The sequence below is a fragment of the Cupressus sempervirens genome, chromosome 11 (genome assembly GCF_028749045.1).
Source record: "Cupressus sempervirens isolate cs-2001-9-10 chromosome 11, ASM2874904v1, whole genome shotgun sequence".
Classification (NCBI taxonomy): Eukaryota; Viridiplantae; Streptophyta; class Pinopsida; order Cupressales; family Cupressaceae; genus Cupressus; species Cupressus sempervirens.
In genome coordinates, this window is record NC_143128.1 from 500,981,732 (window position 1) to 501,002,516 (window position 20,785).

A 20,785-nucleotide genomic window follows, 5' to 3' on the forward strand; every position below is an offset into this window, starting at 1 on the left:
ATAGTGTTCTGTTGTGACATGCGTAGTGTCACCAATTATTGCAGGCAATAATTATTGTCATAGTCACATCAACAGTATCGCAGAGGTCCACTAGAATATTGTATTCAATCTGCAATATCACCTTTATCATTATCCTCAAAAGTTATCAATGGCAAGTTGTGAGTGTAGAGTTATTGATAATGATATTGGCAAGGACATGGAAGGTTCGATGGTGTGTCAGCATTCGACAGGGGAGCACCCGACTGAAGAGCACCTTGAATTGCATAGTAATCAATCCAGTCTGTCTTGTTGAAGACAGCAATCCAGGAATAAGAATGAAGGGATTGCTGGTACGAATTAGTGCTTGAAATATTAAATGGGATTTTTCAGTATCTACTCATCCTAATGAATCAGCCTATAATATTGAGTAACAATGGTATTCAAATGCAATGAGAGGAGAAGGGACTTGGGATGATAAAAGGGAATTTAATATGGACAAGACTTTAGCGATCAAGGGAAAAGGTAACTGCTCAGCACTTGCACCCAGTCAGAAATATACATATTCGGTCATTACACTTAGCAATTAAAGGAAGATATATTTATATATAGATGGCAAGCATCCCAGATGAGCCTTCTTCCTAAGCGCAACCTATTCACAGTCACACATGGCAGCAGAGTCGCTGAACTGATGTACACAGCAGTGATATCTGATGTTTTTCATCCACCATGAATTCCTCATTTGGAAACAGAAATAAGTAAAGAAAGAATGAACATGGAGGATCAATATATATGAGACTGATAGGGAAGTATTGAAAGGATCACATATTGGTTGTGATCATTGTACTTTAGTGATACTTTACCAGATTGGCAATGACATGATATACATACTCAACAAACACTAAATTAGATTGGTGACCAACATATTTCAATGATACATATTTGTGTGGGGTGCAATGCTATCAAACAACGATTATACTTGACCATCAGTCATTGGGGGGGTCAAGTACATAGACTGTCAAAGATCCAACTCAGTGAGGGAGAGGGACATCTGGAACATATTGCAGTAAGTGGCATGTAAGGATTGACTCGGCCATCCTAGTCATCGGGGAGTTAGCACTCAGATTATGAGAAATGACAAGTATCAAATAAATGCACCTGATACTTCCAAAGAACCATCACAACTTCTGATTAGAATTTCGGATTAGCTTGATATTTGGAATTAAGAAGGGATCAAAGATAGATATCATTGAATCAGCAAACTAGATACTCCAGTCTCTAATACTTCAGTTTATATTTTGAATTGAGATTATAATTGTTTCGTAATAAGCATGAAATGAGGACCTGTTTTCTTGCCAGAGTTAAATGTGGAGGTCTTGAGAAACAGTTTGAAACTAATTGGAAACTGACCCTACCATTTCCAGTGGCTCTTCTGGAGGTTATAAATAGTTTGTCAACATCTGAAAAATGTGATGTGATGAATGATATATATATATATATATATATATATATATTACGCAGTCTTCTCTGGATAATCAGTCTACAGCAGTTTGTTTATAAAACTGCCACAGAAGTATAACTGATTTAACAAGTATTCAGATTGGAGTTGGATTATAAGTTGACTTCAGCATAAAGATATTCAGCTTATATACATGCAATTTCAGTTGAAGTTATGTTTAGATGGTTAATATCGTTTAAGCAATTATTCTCTTTTCAATTGACTAGGATTCAGTTAATCTGTTATAATCGTTGATCCCTTTCATTTGAATATGTAAAGTATTTGTTATAACTGTTATTCAAGTGAACAGGAAATGCAATTTGATTATATTTAACCATTTTAAGAGGAACGGGAAAATAGCTTGTTACAGAGGGGGATCAAGATCTGCATTCTTAAGCCTTCACCTATAACGGTATTATTATTTTTATGTTATTCAAGTTCAATTAATTTTTTGAGTATCATTTGACGACTGTAGATATTTACTGCAATATTGATCAGTTGTAACTTAGTAGAAAAAGATATCTCCTTCCATTGAGTAACAGTTTGTTATGATGGCAATTATATACATTGCATTTGTTGGTAAAATGCTCCTTCAATTGTTAGCTAAGATTTTCTAGTTACTCGATTATAACCGTTAATCTCTTTCATATGAACATGTAATATAGCTGTTATAACTGCCTTCTCATGCTCATGAATATGAAATAGTAATTGTTTTATGATATGATAGTTATTAGCTAAGGGTGAGAAAAACTGGATGTTACATGGCTTATGTAGGAAACATAACAGAAATTGGCTGAGGGAAGCAATCGAAGACTAAAATGGGCATAGCGACAACTTTGTTACGGGAAGGACAAACCCTCAACCCTCACACTCTTGACCTTCGATACTAATTTTCCCTCCAAGGATAGAAGCACCGCACAAACAACGAGAGCCCATCTTCTAGGAAATGCAAGAACAACTTCAAGAAGATTGGAGGAACGCAAATATGGAAGGTGATATATCCTACAAAGACTATATTGATCTAAGAATGAGATATTCAAGCAAGATAATCATGGTTATTTTAATGATGACCTCAGGAGAAAGATCATAAAAGTGAACTTATCACCATTTGATGAATCTGAAGCAATCACCACACAGGCATGGGTTTTTAAGGTGGACGCTTATTTCCAGCTCAACCCAATGCCCAAAAAAGAAGCAATCAAGTTCACTACATTCCATCTGCAAGGAGTGGCGCATGAATGGTGGCATTATAGATTGGTCACTCATGGCCACAACTAAGTGACCTCTTACGTCGAGTTCATTGAGAGACTTATCAACCATTTCGACAAGGACCCCAAACTAAACTTTGAAGATCTGGCACAACTAAGTGAAATAGGTACAGCAAACAATTACATCACACTATTCGGTCACAGACATCTTAGAGAGACGTTGGATCATGTTATTCATGGATGGGCTGAGGGAACCCTTAAGAGGCTGGATCAAAGGGTTCAACCCATGCACACTCAACGAAGCTATTGAGAAGGTGCATGACATAACCGTATCTTCTTCCAAAGTCCACATAGCTAATCCAACACCTCCCCCATAGGAAGACAAAAGCAAGGAGCCAATTTAGAAAAAGCCTTCGCTAGATGAAGACTCTCAACAAGAGCTCCGAAGGAGAAAGCTTTGTTTCATTTGCAAGGAGCCTTGGGGACCGGGCCACCATTGTCTTGGAAAAGGGAAGATTCATTACATTGAAATGTTTTCCAATGATGAGGAAGGTCAAGTATCTAGAAAACCTGGGGAAGAAACTAACTAGGTAGAAAGAATAAATTACTCGTACAAAAAGGGGGTTTCATTGCTCCCCTCACTACGACGGTTGGAAGTTGTATCTTCAAGGTTTGTGGCACACTTCATGGAGAACAAGTCACAATTATGATTGATAGTGGCACCACTCTCAATTTCATCAATTCGTCAGTGGTCGCCAATAAGGCTTTGCACACAGTAGAGGATGGAAGATTTGAGGTTAAGGTTGAAGGAGGAACTTTATTACCCTGCACTCACGTGATTCCACGGCTACCATGCGAAACTATACCCTGATAGATGACTTCTTTGTCATAGATCTAGTTGACAAGGATATCACATTGGGCATCCAGTGGATTGGAGACCCTTGATCAGTATACCCAAAGCTTCAAGAGGATGGACTTTTCATTCGAGATAGATGGCAAGAAGGTGCTGCTAAGAGGAATGTCAAATAAAGGACCGAGGGAAGTCACCAATAAGAAGATGGAAGCGATTTTTAAACAAAATATGATTACAAAATCTAACTTCGACAGTGTCTAGGAAAGTAAAAGCATGACAATCAACGGTATATTCCATTCCTTGAATAATTGGCAGGCTCATCTCTTGGTTGAATACTCCAAAATCACTTTTGCATGTCAATTGATCGATATACAATATGATAGATCAAGGTAATTGATGATATCATTTACTATGACAACAAGATCTACTTGGTACCTGATTCCAAATTGAAGAAGTTGATCATAGAAGGTCTTCCAGAATCGAATTTGCAATTGCTTGAGGGCAAGCAATTTTTGGGACTCGAGGACTGTAATATCCTTGTCATTAAATAAAAATAAAATAACTTTTTGGGGTCCTGATTGATATATGTATATCTCAGGCCCATCTTTAATTTTTCATAATGTTGTGTCATGTGTCGGCATGTTATTTCCACCTCAAGAGTTTTCCTCCAACAAGGTACATATGTCCGTCAGGTTAGTTGTTGTAGGTATGCAACTTGGTTTATTTTATTGTATTTGTGAATTATGTGGAATTTTGCTATTTTTCACCTTTCAGAAGTGAAAGACCTTCCCTACTTGGCTATTCAGTTTTGGTGGGATTCAACCCTCACCCTATTCCGTTCTTACATTACTTTTCTTTGATCTAACAAATTGGAGCAGCATCTTTATTGGCAAATATAATTGTTTCTGGGACAAGTACAACTCATTGGTGTTGAACATTCATTTGGTGCGTTGTGGTGGATTCTCAATGTCTTGAGTATATATGTGATTGTTAAACATTAGTAATTTCACAGTCCATACACTTTCTAGTTCTCTCTGTACATCTCTATCCTGGCATCCATACACCATCCTGCCACCTGTATGCCATATTGTCATCTGTACGCCATCTTGCCATGTGTACACCATCTATATGCCATCTTGCCAGTAGTACACCATCCTGCCATTCGTACACCATATTGCCAACCCATACATCCATTTTGGCCATGCACAGTACAACCTCATAACCTTTCCCTACGGACAAACCTTTATGCCTTCTGCTTATTGGTGAATTGGGAACTATTGGGAACATTACAAATTTGCATGGGCTTTTGTTGGTCTTCCTATTGTACTGCTGGTTATTATAATACAATAGCACATTTGAAGTTGTTTTAAACTACATATTTTAATGAGAATACGCTAGCTCATTTGCTCGTTTTATTTGCATGAGCTATCTGGTACGTTTTGAAATTTGTTTTTGAGATAAATTTGGGTGAATATCCATTCGGGGTATTACAATACAGGATATACATACGTGTGTGTGTGTACGGATAAAAGTAATTAATCGAATGCATGAGAGATAGTCAAACACACAAATGTAAGATTATGGGCAAAGAGATATATATAATATAAATAATTAATATTTAAATTTGATGGTCAGATTATAGATAATAGGAATCTGACCCCTATCTCTTACTAAGGCTTCATAAGATAGCAAGTTTGTGGAAGAGAAAGGCAGAGGAATTTTGGGCACATGACAAGTAGTTCCTAAGATCAAGTTAAGCCCAAAGAGAGCCTATGGATAGATTGTTTTACGCTCCCTTAGCATAGTAAGTCTTCCATCTCATGATGTTAAGAAAGATATAAGGGATTCATGCAATCTATATGAGATAATTCAAATGACAAATCTAGGCTATGTCAATCTTGGATGTTTACTGAATTACTTGTTGATTTGCATTTCTTTTTACATCTATAAACAAATGGTGGTAAAATATGGAGTATAATGTTATTATACTTGGTTAGTAAGAAAGATCCCTTTTTCAAAATTCCTTACTTGTCCTAGTTTGTGGATTCTAGGTTAAGTGATAGGAAGGGGTTGTTGAAGATAGTAACTATGATAGAGATCTTTATCTTTGGAAACATGGACGTTATTACCGTTATTGTCACCTTCAGCTGAAAAGGACACGTTTAAATTGTGATATTAAATATAAAGACGTGTCATTCAACATGCGTTGAGGCATGAAATACGAAGAGTTTTATTTGTAATTAAGAGTTATGTTTTGGAAATTGAAGAGACCTTCAGTTAGGATGAGAAGAGACTCTTTTTAAGTGTGTGTATATATATATCGCTTCAAGCGAAATACATTGTACACTTGAACATTTGCGTGATCAATAAAATGATATTTTTTGTTCTGTGGCTAGGTTTTTCCCTTCATTATAGAAGGGTTTTCCCAGGATATTTCTGGTGTCTGTTGCATTTTTTTTTGCTTTCCTTATTTCTATTTATCTTTGATTTATGGTGTCTGTTGCATTTTTTTTTGCTTTCCTTATTTCTATTTATCTCTAATTTATGTGAAAGTTTGAACATGGTATCAGAGCCACGTTGTACTCAATGAAATATATGCAATGGTTTATGTTTCATTAGCCTTGACAGATTATTACTATTATTATGATTTTGTATCTGTTTTCACCACTATATGTTCATGATAAATATGTTTTCACCACTATATGTGTGTGTGTGTGTGTGTGTGTGTCGCTTCAAGCGAAATACATTGTACACTTTAACATTTGTATGATCAATAAAATGATATTTTTTGTTGTGTGGTTGGGTTTTTCCCTTCATTGTAGAAGGGTTTTCCTAGGATATTTCTGGTGTTTGTTGCATCTGTTTTTGCTTTCCTTATTTCTATTTATCTTTGATTTTTGGGAAAGTTTGAACATGGTATCAGAGCCAGGTTGTACTCGATGAAATATATGCAATGGTTTATGTTTCGTTAGCCCTGGCAAATTATTACTATTATTATGATTTTGTATCTATTTTCACCATTTGAATCTTAATGGGTGTGGGTGTTGCCCCCTCTCGTTAAAAAATAGTATTTCTTTGCATAGTTCCATTTTAATGGCATCAGATTGAAGGAGCTACTAGAGAACATCCAGCAACTATGAAAGCTAAGAGATGTGAATAGAAGATGTGTTGTTTGCAAACCTCTATTGGATGTTTGTCTTCTTTGATGAATCTTCAAATTGCAATTTGTCCAGAGTTGGCATGTCTACCTATGATTGTATTACACTCCCAGAGCATCAGTCAAGAAAAGAACTTCATGAATAAGAAGACGTTTAATCGGATGGCCCTCCGCTAAGTAAAAGTAACGGTTGTATTAAATTTGAAGCGTTTAATATTCTTGTGATAAGATGATCATGACTTGGCATTGTACGATTATGGTCTTGTTGTCAGTTTATGTTTTCCATTTATTTTCTTAAAGTGTTGTTGGTTCCTTGTGTAGCAGTGCAATGAGGCTTCCCGTTCAACTATCAGCTTGTTTGGATGACCATTTGCAATTGCAAAACATATGGTGTTTGTCTTCTGTATTTTGCAACATGTTGTGTGGGAGAGCAAAGCACTATATTCCATCTAGTGGGTCAATCTTAATATCATTCAAACTCAGTGATTTTAGGAGGATCAACAGCTCCTTCAAATTGTTGCTCTTCTTTTGTGGCTCGCCCACCAAAACTTATATGGCCCACCATTTCACAATCAATGGCTACTCCCTCTTCAAAGGTATGGGAGTTGGATATGACATTGGCAGTGAAACTCTTATTGTGGGTGGCTACGAATGAGCCATTTACTTCTAGTTAGACGGGCGAGGGGGTCGGGGCATGGTGAGTGCATCCGAAGTTCCTCACCGGCTTACCCAAATGGCAAAAGTCCTGAGTATAATAGTCTCAATTTTTCACTCTTCTTTGCTTTGGCAAGTGAGGGTACAAACGTAAGGGCCTTGTTTGAATTGAAATTGTTCGATCAGTTGCGGGAAGGGGAAGTACAAGATGCATACGCATTTTAATTGGATGATGGAGGACGTGAATGAAAGAGGGACGATCATGATTTCCTTCTATCATTGAAGCAAGGGCAATATGTTAATCATAATTGGGCTTCGAAGCAAATATAGACAGCAAGCATGGTATATTGATACAGTCTGTAATCTTGTTCAGACAGTCGACAATTATGATTTATTGCAATCTATCAACTAGCAATAATTTGGTGATATGTACAACAGTTGTAAATTTTTGGCAATATATATTCTCCTTGTTGTGCCGTGATAGGTTGTGCTAGCATAGGCATATTTGATCGATATCTTGTAATTGATTCGCCTCCTCTACAAAGCAAGAGTCATAGGACAAGAGGGAGGGTTATGTATGAGGTTCTTGGAAGGCTGAGGTGGAAGCATCAAGTGTTGGAGCATCCACATTTTCAGGTAGAACTTAGTCTTGCATATGATAACAAGAGACTATGTCAATGTTAGAAAACAATCAGATAAGTCTTTCTATCCGAATATTAATTATTTGAGAATAGTGTAAGGATTTTTTATTTTTATTTTTTAGCACTCTTCTATATGATAGGTTGATGTTTATTTAACTTCAGCATCACAATGGACGTAGCACTTAATTTGGAGGGTAACACAGCAATGTTAAGAATTCTTTGTTTCTTTCTGAAGGATGTTAATCTTCTCTTTCGCATCTTCTTGTTTCTTGTATATCGTCTTCCTTTAGATCACCGTTGGAAGTGTGCAGAAGTATAATCATATTGTCAATGATATTAAGGCATTCTGTATTCTTTTAATCCTCTAAAGGCAATCGTGTCAAATGTGATGGGGAAGTACAATCATATTGTCAGTGATATTAAGGCATTCTGTATTCTTTTAATCCTCTGAAGGCAATCACGTCAAATGTGATGGGAACATTTAATATGCTTGATTTGGCAAAACATTTTGAGACCTGCTTCTTGCTCTCTACTACTAGTGAAGTTCATAGAGATCCTCTTTAGCATCCATAAATAGAGACATATTGAGGAAAAGTCAATCCCTTAGATGTCAGAAATTGTTACGATAAGGAAAAGCGTTGATGACGGATTATCAGCTAAGGGAAAATATGGAGAGATTATGGTCACATTTAGTCTAGAAAGTGCTCTAATTATTATATGGAAAATAGTCCATGTGAAAGAGATAAGTATTCTATAGTGTTTATTTTTAGAATTTTATCTCTATATATCTTTGTGATAGATTGATTTAATCTCTATTGGTTGCAAGATGCAACAAGAATCATGAGATGGAGATGTTGTTTTCTGAATTAAACTAAAGATACATAATTGCATTTAGATATGAAGCTCAGAGGGAGCTTGTGCTTCAGAGAGAGGCTTCATAATTAAGAGGGAGTGCTTATGGATCCCTTTCATTCTCATATGTGCTTGTAATGCTTGTGGTATTAGTGAAATTTGAGACTTAAATGGAACTAAGTCTAGTCTTTTGTTATGCCTATTTCTATTCTTGTGTGAATAAATGAGATTGTAAGATCAGCTATGGTAACTCTTTAACTATGCGATAGTGAACATCATGTTGAGAGATTTTGTGATGCCATCATGTTGAAAGATTCTATGATGGGAATTGGATATCATCCATGACAGTTCATGTTGAGAGAGTATGTGATTAAAGGCTTAGTTGTGAGTCTTACAAGTCTGTCATGTTGAGTGATTCCATGATTATTAACAGTGAGTAAATTATTCTCTTAATGTCATGTTGAGAGATTCCATGAAAATTGTTTGTGTATCCTACAGGGTTTTTCATGTTGAGTGATTCCATAAAATTTTATAGGATCCATGTGATTAGATTTTATCATTGACATTTTGGTTGCAGCCTTGTGTGATTGATCAGCTAAAGATCTCTCTGGCTAAGAGGGAGTGTAATATAGTAACTACGATAGAGATCTTTATCTTTGGAAATATGGATGTTATTACCGTTATTGATTGGAACCGTCAACTAAAAAGAACACTTATGTTTAAATTGTAATATTAAATATAAAGACATGTCATTCAACATGCATTGAGGCATGAAATATGAAGAGTTTTATTTGTAATTAAGAGTTTTGTTTTGGAAATTGAAGAGCTTCGGTTAGGATGAGAAGAGTCTCTCTATGTTATATATATATATATATATATATATATATATATATATATATATATATATATATATATATATCACTTCATGCCAAAAGCATTGTACACTTGAACATTTTTATGATCAATAAAATGGTATTTTTTGTTGTGCGGTTGTGTTTTTCCCTTCATTCTAGAATTGTTTTCCCAAAATATTTCTGGTGTCTATTGCATTTGCATTGGCTTTCCTTATTGCTATTTATCTCTAATTTCAGAGAAAGTTTCAATAGGGATCATTACAGACAACAACAAATATATGTTTGTTCTTGCTACCAATATATTAAAGATCCAATCAAATAAGAATCACATGATAGAATAAGAATTATAATAGAACTATTGGCTAAAAATTTTGTAAGTCACTATGCCCACAACTTACAAAATTATGACTCTATGTGATGTACTTGCCCATGTTGTTAAAGCTAGAGCTCCGAAATTAGATGATAAATAGCAGTAAAGAAAATCATAAAAGAGATACAGACAACGCCACAAGATATCTTGGGAAAACCTTTCAAAGATGAAGGGAAAAAACCCAACCACACAACAAAATTCACTATTATTGATTGAAAAATGTTCAAGTGTACAATGCCTATTGCTTGATGCGATATAAATAACTTAAGGAGAGACTCTTAACATTCCAACCGAAGGTAGGTTTCTCCAATTCCCCAAATATGTGACTCTTTATTACAATTACAATTACAACTCTTTGAATTTTCATGCCTCAACGCATGTCGAATGGCACATGTTATTACATTTAATATTACAATATAAACATAAGTGTCCTTATGAGCTGAAGGTGATAATAACGGTAATAACGTCTATATTTCCAAAGATAAAGATCTCTATTGTAGCTATAATCTTCAACACTCCCTCTTAGCTAGAGAGAGATCTTTAGCTAAACAATCACACAAGACTGCAACCAAAATGTCAATGATAAAATCTCATCACATAGATCCTAACAAATTCATGGAATCCCTCAACATGAAAACCTATAACAATTACTCATTGTTAATAACCATGGAATCACTCAAAATGAAAACTTATACCAATTACTCATTTAATAATCACGGAATCACTCAACATGAAAGATTTGTAAGACTCATAGCTAAGCCTTTAATCACAGACACTCTCAACGTGAACTATCATGGAATCTCTCAACGTGACATCCAACCCCCATCATGGAATCTCTCAAGGTGATGACATCATGGACTCTCTCAACATGATGTTCACTAACGCATAGTGAAAAAGTTATCATAGCTGATGTTACAATCTCATCTATTCACACAAGAATAGAAATAGGTATAACAAAATAAAGACTTAGTTCAATTTAAGTCTCAAATTTTACAAATACCACAAGAATTATACGCATATATGAAAATGAAGGGGATTCCATAAGCACTCCCTCTTAATTATGAAAATATTTTAATCACAAGGCTCCCTCTAAGGCTGAACTTCGCCCTTTGAAATACAACATCCTTATCTCATTGATTCTTGTTGCATCCTGCATACAAGAGAGATTAATCCTAAAAGAAAACACAAGTCCTAGTGTTATGACAAAAGTTGAATATCACATAATACTTTTCTCTATATTGATGGCAAACCAAAGTCCAATTGTTGTAGCTGTCTTTGCCAAAGACATCAATGTTTGTAGGCCATTCTTTGATGGTTATTACAATCCTCAGTAAGAGTGATACTATGTCTCCTCATTGAGAACCATGATCACTACCATTCAAATTGCATCTAGTTTCTACCTTTCAAGTTGTTCTCCTAGGTGCAACTTTACCATCAATATTGAAACTAGCAAAAGAAGCCCTTCACCATTCATTCAGTTTGATTAAAATTTGTGCAATTATTGTGGACACAACATTGTTGCTACCCTGGTGCATGAAAGCATTGACAGTGAGTCTTGGCCTCAGTTATCTAGTTCGAGTCTCATATAGATAAGAAAATTTTAAAAAAGCACAACACACATTACAATAAAGCAAGTGAAGAGGAAACCAAAAAACACATATGTGCGAATAGAAACATACTTCCAGACATAAGATCATATACGATTGAGACTTGAAAAAAGAAAATTGCATTGACTTTCTATCCAATAATACAACTAATTTCGGAGAAGACTTTTAGTGTTGCTTCAAGTTTGCACACACTCTGAGTCCTACGCATATCAAAATAGACATGCAAAAGAAGTAGATACAATACTAATTGACTTATGCAAGGAAAGTAGTACAGACGCAATTAAAAAAAAGATTGAAGAAATATATAAAGATAAACTCGATTCATATAGTTAAGACTTCCACCGTGGGACATATCAGGAGAGCCAAAACTAAAACAATCAATACCAATCCCAACAAAAACTTGTGACTTCCAAAACAAAACACTTCAAGACAAAAACACAATGCCAAGGTAAAGCATGCATAGAGCCATACAAACAACCCCACAAGATATCTTGGGAAAACCCTTCGAAGATGAAGGGAAGAAAACCCAACCACAAAAAAAAATTCACTTTTATTGATCATAAAATGTTCAAGAGTACAATGCCTATCGCTTGATGCGATATAAATAACTTAAGGAGAGACTCTTCACATTACAATTGAAGGTCTCTCCAATTTCCCAAAAATGTGACTCTTTATTACAATTAGAATTACAACTCTTTGAATTTCCATGCCTCAACTCATGTCGAATGACGCATGTTATTACATTTAATATTACAATTTAAACATGAGTGTAAACTTATCAGTTGAAGATGATAATAACGGTAATAACCAATGTTACACCGACACAGGGGTGCGGTGGTGCGGAGTGAAGTCGAGACGAGTTTCGGGTGCAGGAAAAAAAGGGGGTCAATTTGGGGATGGCGGAGATGCGGGGGGTGGGGTGGGGGTTGCATAGTATACATATATGACTGAAAATGCTAATTATGAAATGATACTTCAATATAACATACCAAATATAGTTGAATATAGAAAATTGAAATGCAATTCACGAACCATAAGTTCAAACTTGAAACTTCATAACCATTACCAATGACCATTGAACTTAAAAAATACTAAAACTTTTAAATATAATAATGATAATGATAAATGAGAAATATAGACCATACATAGTACCATGTAAGTCAACCATTAGTCAACCATTGACTATCAATTTATCAAATGACAAAGATGAAAGATTCAAAATTCATTGTTCGTATATTCATTTTTTGACTTTTCCAACCAGTCGCTGATCTCAACTCGCATGCACCCTAGGCGCACCCCCGCACCCATGTCCCTGCGTCCTACCTAGGTGTGCCGACCGGTGTGGCCGCATTTTGACCATGGTTGTGGTACTCGGGTGTGCGACGTACCCACACCGAAGACGTACGCACACCCAATGCGAGGTAGTTTTGGGGTGGGTGCGAACTTTTGGTTTACACTAGTAATAACGTCCATATTTTCAGAGATAAAGATCTCTATCGCAGCTACAATCTTCAACACATGGAACTTGGAGAATTTAGACAAAAGATAGAAGAACACATCTTATACAAAACAAATGCAAATCTGAAAATAAAATGAAGAAACTTGCAAACAAAAATGAAAGAACACATATATACAACTTTTCCCTATGAAATTCACGAGATATTTTACCTCTTCCACTGAAAACATGAGAAAAAGTCTCTTCAAATCTTTGTGCAAAATCTGAAGCAAATCCAAGAGATTTTTGGATTTAGAATGATTACATGAATGAGAGTTAAATAGACTTCGAATCTTGACAATATCTTTTTAAACTGAATGCATTCTTGAGCCAAAATTCATAACTTGACAAGTGTAGTAAGTTGGAGATAAAAAAAATGCATCAAAATAGCAACCGTTTTGACCAAGCAATATACAAAATGCATTTCATATTAAAAATGGCATCCAAGGCATTATATGCAACTTGAAAAGGATTGTATGCAAGCTGGAAATGATAAACAATGCTTTAAATCTTACCTTGGGCCAAAGAGTTGAGGATTTGATGAAGGAAAATGCTCACACAAGGCATTTTTGGGCAAAAACATGTCCTAAATGGGCTGTAACCTGAGCAAAAACCTCTTAAATGTGCACTTTTAAAGAGCTACAAATGTTCCTTGGGCGATTTTATGCAAAAATGACCCTATAGAGAGTAAAATTCATTAAGTATTGACCATGAAATTTGTGATTCTTTGCTACGAAATCCCATTTTTCTCATTAACACCAAAATTAGGTGGGTTTTCGCAAGTCAAAAACACATGCTTTTGGCAATTTTATGCAAAAATGACCCTATAGAGAGCAAAATTCATTGAGTATTGACCATGAAATTTGTGATTCTTTGCTACGAAATCCCATTTTTCTCATTAATGCCAAAATTAGGTGGGTTTTCGCAAGTCAAAAACACATGCTTTTGCTGTGAAAATTGCCACCCATGCTTGGTCAATCAAAATCGCCTTTTAAAATGAATAAAGACGTACTTTTACCAATAGTGGCATGTTATGATGGTTAAGTTGTTGAGTTGGTATTCTTGCCATCAAGGTTCAAATCTAATGGGGATGAGGTCCCCCGTTTGTGGCCTCACTAGTTCATAGCTCCAGGTCAAAGCGTTTACCCCTCTTTAAAAAATAAAAAATAAAGACGAACTTTTTGGACTAAAAAACATGTGATTTCTTATCCAAAATCACTACTTTTAAAAAAACACATGCTAATGGAATAAAGACATAGTTTTAGAAGTGAAAAGCATGTGCTTTTCAAGCAAAAATCACCGCCGAAAGCCTCAACGAGTATAAAAATTGCATATTATGTATGAGAGTAAGGAGTCATGTTCCTGTAGGGTCATGGCCCTATGGGTTCATGATATAGTTACTTAGAATAACAATTGGTTTAGTAACCAATATAAACACTAATTTATGGCAACGATTGAAGAATATCAATCAATACGAAAAAATGATGTGTGGGATGTTGTACCCAAACCAAAAAACAAATCAGTTCTCTTCTAAATGGCTATACACAATTAAGCATGCACTTGACGGAAGCATTGAAATATACAAAGCCAAATTTGTGGCTAGCAGATTCTCACAGAAGGAAGGAATTGATTATGAAGAAACATTTCTTCCAATCACCCGATACACATCTGTTAGAACTATTATTGCAATTGCAACATCCAAAGGATGAAAGATACATCAACTAGATGTCAAAACAACATTCCTAAATGGTGAAATTGAAGAAGTATATATTGAGCAACTAGAAATATTTATCACTCATGACAAAGACTCCCAAGTGTGTAAATTAAAGAAAGCACTATATGGCCTCAAACAAGCACCCAGGGCATGGTATGAAAGAATAGACAGCTACCTCACAAAATTAGGGTACTCCAAGAATGAAGCTGACCCTAACATATACTTTAAAATAGATAGAGATGATATGATCATACTTGTATTATATGTGGATGACTTGCTAATAACAGGTGAAGAACATCTTATAGCTAAATGCAAACAGGAACTAATAGCAGAATTTGATATGAAAGATCTAGGACGACTTCATTACTTTCTAGGTCTACAAGTTTGGCAAAAGGGGAACTACATCTTCTTAAATCAAGGAAAATAAACTATTGATATTTTGACTAAGTTTAGAATGATGGATTGTAAACCAGTTACTACTCCTATGGAAGCTAACTTACATAAACCAAAGAATGACGGATTTGAATCTAAACCTACTGATCCTACTTACTACAGGCAGATCATCGGATCACTAATGTACTTGGTTAGTACTTGTCCTGATATTTGTTATGCAACCAATACATTAAGTCAATTCATGTGTGAACCAAAGAAGATTCACCTTTATGATACCTGAGAGGTTTTGTTGGTATGGGACTCAAGTATGATCAAGTTGAAATCAATCTTCATGGATATTCAGATTTTGATTGGGCAGGCAACTATACTGAACGTAAGAGTACTACAAGATGTTGTTTCAATCTTGGATCTGCAATGATTTCTTGGTTTAGCAAAAAACAATCTTCAATTGTCTTAAGTTCCACTGTAGCAGAATATATAGCATCATCCATGGGAGCCAGAGAAGTAGTGTGGTTGTGGAAGTTACTGGTTGGGTTGTTCAAGAAACCTTTGAAGCCAACTATCATTCACTGCAACAATCAAAGTTGTACCAAGCTTTCAGCAAATCCAATTTTTCACAATCGATCTAAGCATATTGAGATACCTTATCATTATATTAGGGATATGGTAGATCGAGATGTTATCATATTAGAGTATATAAGTACTAATGAGCAAACAGTAGATGTTCTTACCAAGCCTTTTGCCAAGGTTAAATTGGAACATTTCAAGGAAAAACTTGGTATGATCAAATTGTAATTTATTGAATTTGAGTTTTCAATTTTATATGTGTCTTTTATGCTTCTAATTGAATAGTTGCATCAGATATGTAATGAAAGATGACGATCTTTTAGAGACATATATTCAGAAGGTAATCATTGTAAGGTGACGATCTTACAAATGATAGGCCTATTATCATGACAAATTATGGCATTGATCCAGATATGCCGGAAGTCATTGATAACAAATGTATTATGGTCTAATTGTTGATCCGGAAGTGTCGGAGATCATAATACATGTTATGATAGTGTTCATAACATTGAGATTATGGTTATTTGACAAGTCACTACATTCAGAGTGTTAAAGTCAGATAATTTGTTTGGTGAATGAATATCATTAATGTTGATATTATTATATCTTTGATTCCTTAAAGATATCCTTGATATTTCACTTCTCCCTCACTAAGAGAGAGTGTTAAAGTGTAGCTTCAGCAGAAGTGAAGAACATTGTATAAATCCTAAGTATATGATTCTATGATTTACACACAGACACATATATGTGCTAATCATTGTTATGTGTTTACTCTTCTATACTTATCTTTGAGGTTTTTGATTTCTATAAATTATTGTTTATATTGGTTACTAAACCAATCATTATTCTAAGGGCCATGACCCTACGTGGACTTTGGCCACGTAGAGTCATGTCCCTACAGGAACGTAACTCCTTACTCCCATACATAATATGCAATCACTGATGAAGAGTATTATCAATCAAATCGGTAAAGATCTCCTTCCCTTCTACAATCAGAACATAAACATTATCAAGTCATACTCAATCGATATTATAAGTCAGATATAATACATCTCTTCCTTGAGTTATAAATTGTTTAAATACCATATCAGTATTCTGCAGTTTATAATTAGAACTACTAAAAGTATATATCAGTATCTTTCTATCAAAGATCCTTAAATCTTTTACAAAAAACCCTACCTTTATGCATTCTAAATGTCTCATGTAGTTAAATTTAATAAATAACTTTAATTTTGAATAAAGTAACATGAAAATAGACTTGAAAAGGCTAATTTTCATAAAACATTCAAAACTATAGTCAGATCAACTCAGAATGAGCTAGAACTCTTAATGGATGTCAAAATCCACTTTAAATATTAAATATAATTTAATTTTGTGCAATTGCCAATAAAAAGCCCACTTTTGGAGGTTCTTTAATCGCAATGCATTGTCGCCCTGAAAAACTCCACCTTTTCCTTCATAACCTTGAGCTATAAAACTACATTCGAGGTCTAAGTTAGCTCAAAATGCATGGGATTGCAAGGGCTATTATCATAAGGCAAAAACAAGACACAAAACTATTTACAACAAAAAGAAAAACAACTAAAAGATGTCTATGATTTTGATATTAACAAACCACCTAAAAAGATTGTCCTTAAGGGTATTGGATCTTCTTTTGCATGATCAAATATCAAGTGCTTGCAGTCAGAGAAGAAAAACTCTTACTAACAAGCATTTTGAGATTTAGCTTACGGAAACTTTAGAAAAGAACACACAAATAACGTCACGTAATGCATAATTCAAGGATGATGAACCACCTTTGTGACAACTTATCAATTCGTTGAAACAAAGGATACACCTATGAATCCATGAGAAAATTGCGTAGAGTTTCACAATTTGTGATGTCAAAATTGACGACAACAAGAAGGTTATATGTGCCACACCTTAGTAAAAATATCCCAAATAATTTATCGCTCCAACAATAGTTTTGACCGAATATAGAAAATCCGACAACAACAAGAAGGTTATATGTCCCACACCTTAGTAAAAATATCCCAAATAATTTATCACTCCAACAATAGTTTTGACCGGAATATAAAAACCATGATTTATAAATTTATTGGGCTCCCATTAATAATCACACAAATAAGACATCCTCCATATAATTGACTTAGCACATATAATTAATAAGTTGCCTCCTGCATATACTTTTGCACAAAAATACTCAAATCATAGGCTAATAGAATAACATCGGTATAAATGTCTAAGAATTGATATTGTTTCTCTTATTTAAATTGACTTATTGCAGAGTATTAAAATCTGCAAATACTCGTCAACGTTCCTATATTAAGACCTTAGAGATTGATTTTATTAGATAAATATCATGACGGGTGAACAAATATTTGAAATATTCAGAAGATAATAACTTCATTTCTTAATGAGATACAAAATCCTGCAAGTATATTTACTTCAGAAAATATGTCTTCAAAAGTAGGCTCTAGCAGATGAGGGTGTATAATCTCACCACCAAAACTGCGAACTACCTTCGGCCTCCCAATCTCCTGCAAGCAACAAATAGATGCAAACATTCCATGATGCCCTGCTTTACCCAGCCAAATCCCTTATAAAAAGCTCCAGGAAATATCTAGAACATTAGGCCGTCTTTAGTAACTGGATAACTTTAATTAATAAAGTGACTTTATTTTGTTTGCTTCATTTAGTTGCTTAGACTGAGAATGATACTCCATTTTGTTTGCTTCTTTTGGTTGCTTAGACTCAGAATGATGCTCAAGGACTATTATCTAACTTTTTTTACTTTTAATATCAATATGAACACGCCTTATTTCAAATTGTATAAAAATAAAGTGACTTTATTTTATTATCTTCTTTTTACTTTATAATTAAATTAATTAATTAAAGTCATCCTTAACAAATAAAATTAATTGGACAGCTCAATTAATTAATTTAATTTGATCATTTTATAAAAATTTGGGGACATCACATGGAGTTGAGGTGTAGGTAGAGGTGACGAATTGGGAAAGGCCTCTGCAAGACTATTAAACTTGACTTTGTACTTGTTTTGCATATCCCTTCTCCCTTGGGCATACATAGAATATTGTCCAAACTCTTTTGAGTAGGTTAGTGTCGGAGGTGTATTAGGTTTCTTCTGTTGGATGACCTAAGGTGTTTGATTATAAACTCCCAGAGATGTCTGTCTTGGGATGTAGTTTGTGTGAGCACTAAGGTAGTCTGCCCCTCATTTTGGTATTTGGCATGGCACACAAATAAGTATCTTGATCTTACATCCACGGCTTCAAAGATGCCTTAACTTAATTTCAAAAGGTTTATTTTTACTGTTTCTTGTGCTTTCTATCTATGCTAAATTATCGGTGTCTTTGACCTATCTGCATGTTGATGTATTACTTCTTCCCTAGAGTTGTGCCAGATTTAGGCAGGTGGCATCGTTGCACTGTGCTCTATATTTTTTAAACCTACTTTACGTATAAAGTAAGGCCCCAAGAATATTGAGTGGCAGGTGTTTTCAGTTATAATATAACGCTGGCAAAAGTATAGCCTACATGCTTTTCATCCAAAATGATAATGATTGTGATTTTTTGAATTCTTGCCTATGTATTGTTTGCAGACCACATGGATCAGCAGAAAGAAACTAATACTGATGAGGATCTAATTGAAGAAGCTAAAATAAAATGGGACCAGAGGGAGTGGGCGATACAACATGTTCTATTCCCATCTATGAAATTGTTTCTAAAGCCTCCAAAAGAGATGGCTAGTGATGGTACATTCATACAGGTTTGACAATCTTGTAGACATACTTCTATATGAATTGTTTTTTCTAATAATAATTTTGTTTGTGTTTATCTGTATAAATTTACTTGTATATAATAATTCTAAGATTTTAATGACAGGTGGCCTCTTTGGAAAATCTTTTCAAGATTTTTGAGAGATGTTGATGGTTTGTTTTCTGCAGCAGCTTCAAGTTTTTTCATCTCTTCAATTTGTGTCAATTTATTATGAAAACCACACAATTTTGCAAGTGGCGATTGTATTAAGAATCTGTCACTTGTCTAGAGCTTGAAATAGATGCTAGAATCGAATGTTTTTATTTAGGTGAAGGATTGTTGTAGTCTAGTTTAATATTTTAGAGTTTTTGAATGGTTGTGAGCATGGATGTTATTACTTAGCTTTTCAATTTCTTCGCATATGCTCACTGTATTTGGTATGTACAACTTTAAGATTGACGTGCGCCTCTGAAACAAGTCCTAATTTTGATGCACATGAAATGAAAGTTGAAAGAATTGATCCTTTTTGAAAGACTGGAATTCATATTATGTTAATTGCTAATAAATCGTCACACCAATTTAACTTGCTAGGAACTAAATACAAATAGAGTAAATAGAGAAAAGGTCCTGAAAAATCCTGAAGTTATTCAGGAGAAGCTTATATAGAATTGGGTATTTCTTCTAGCATTAATTATACGGTATGTAAAAATGAGGAAGAAAATAGTATTTGTTACTAAAGTAGCAATAAGAGAAAAAATGGCAAATTGCAAGCCAACATTTATGCAATGTAACACCATTACTGGGGTACGTTGGGACAGCAAGACAAGTTTCTAGGACGGGAGGGAAAATGGGCTTCATTTTTAGGACCGTGGGGGATGGCGAAGGGATGGCGGCAAGGGGAGGATGGGGCAAGGACGGGTGTTGTTGTACTGAACCTTGTTGTATCCTACAAATAATGTCAGTATTAGTAAAAGAAGATATGAAAACTCAAATTAAAAACATAGGATTACAGTATTAAACTACCTCTCAAACCCATCACTAATCCTTGAAGAGACTCCTTTCGAATTACTCAACCCTTGCTAAGTAATTGTCATAAAGGAGCATCTAGCTTTAGGGATCCCTGATTATTCACTTGGTAATGATCCCTCCTTTACCAAGGACCTTTGT

The 20,785-nt window shown here is 34.8% G+C and overlaps 1 protein-coding gene across 2 annotated transcripts in view; it reads left to right on the forward strand.

The window, feature by feature from the left end:
• MLH1 (MUTL-homolog 1) overlaps positions 1–20,150 on the forward strand; it is a 255,513-nt gene extending 235,363 nt beyond the window's left edge. For both annotated transcript variants that reach the window (XM_089808703.1, XM_089808704.1), the window contains 2 exons: positions 19,462–19,628; positions 19,745–20,150. In XM_089808703.1, coding sequence (XP_089664829.1) covers positions 19,462–19,628; positions 19,745–19,789 — 212 coding nt within the window. In that variant the 3' untranslated portion in view covers positions 19,790–20,150. The remainder of the gene's footprint in view (positions 1–19,461; positions 19,629–19,744) is intronic.
• Positions 20,151–20,785: the final 635 nt, after the last annotated feature.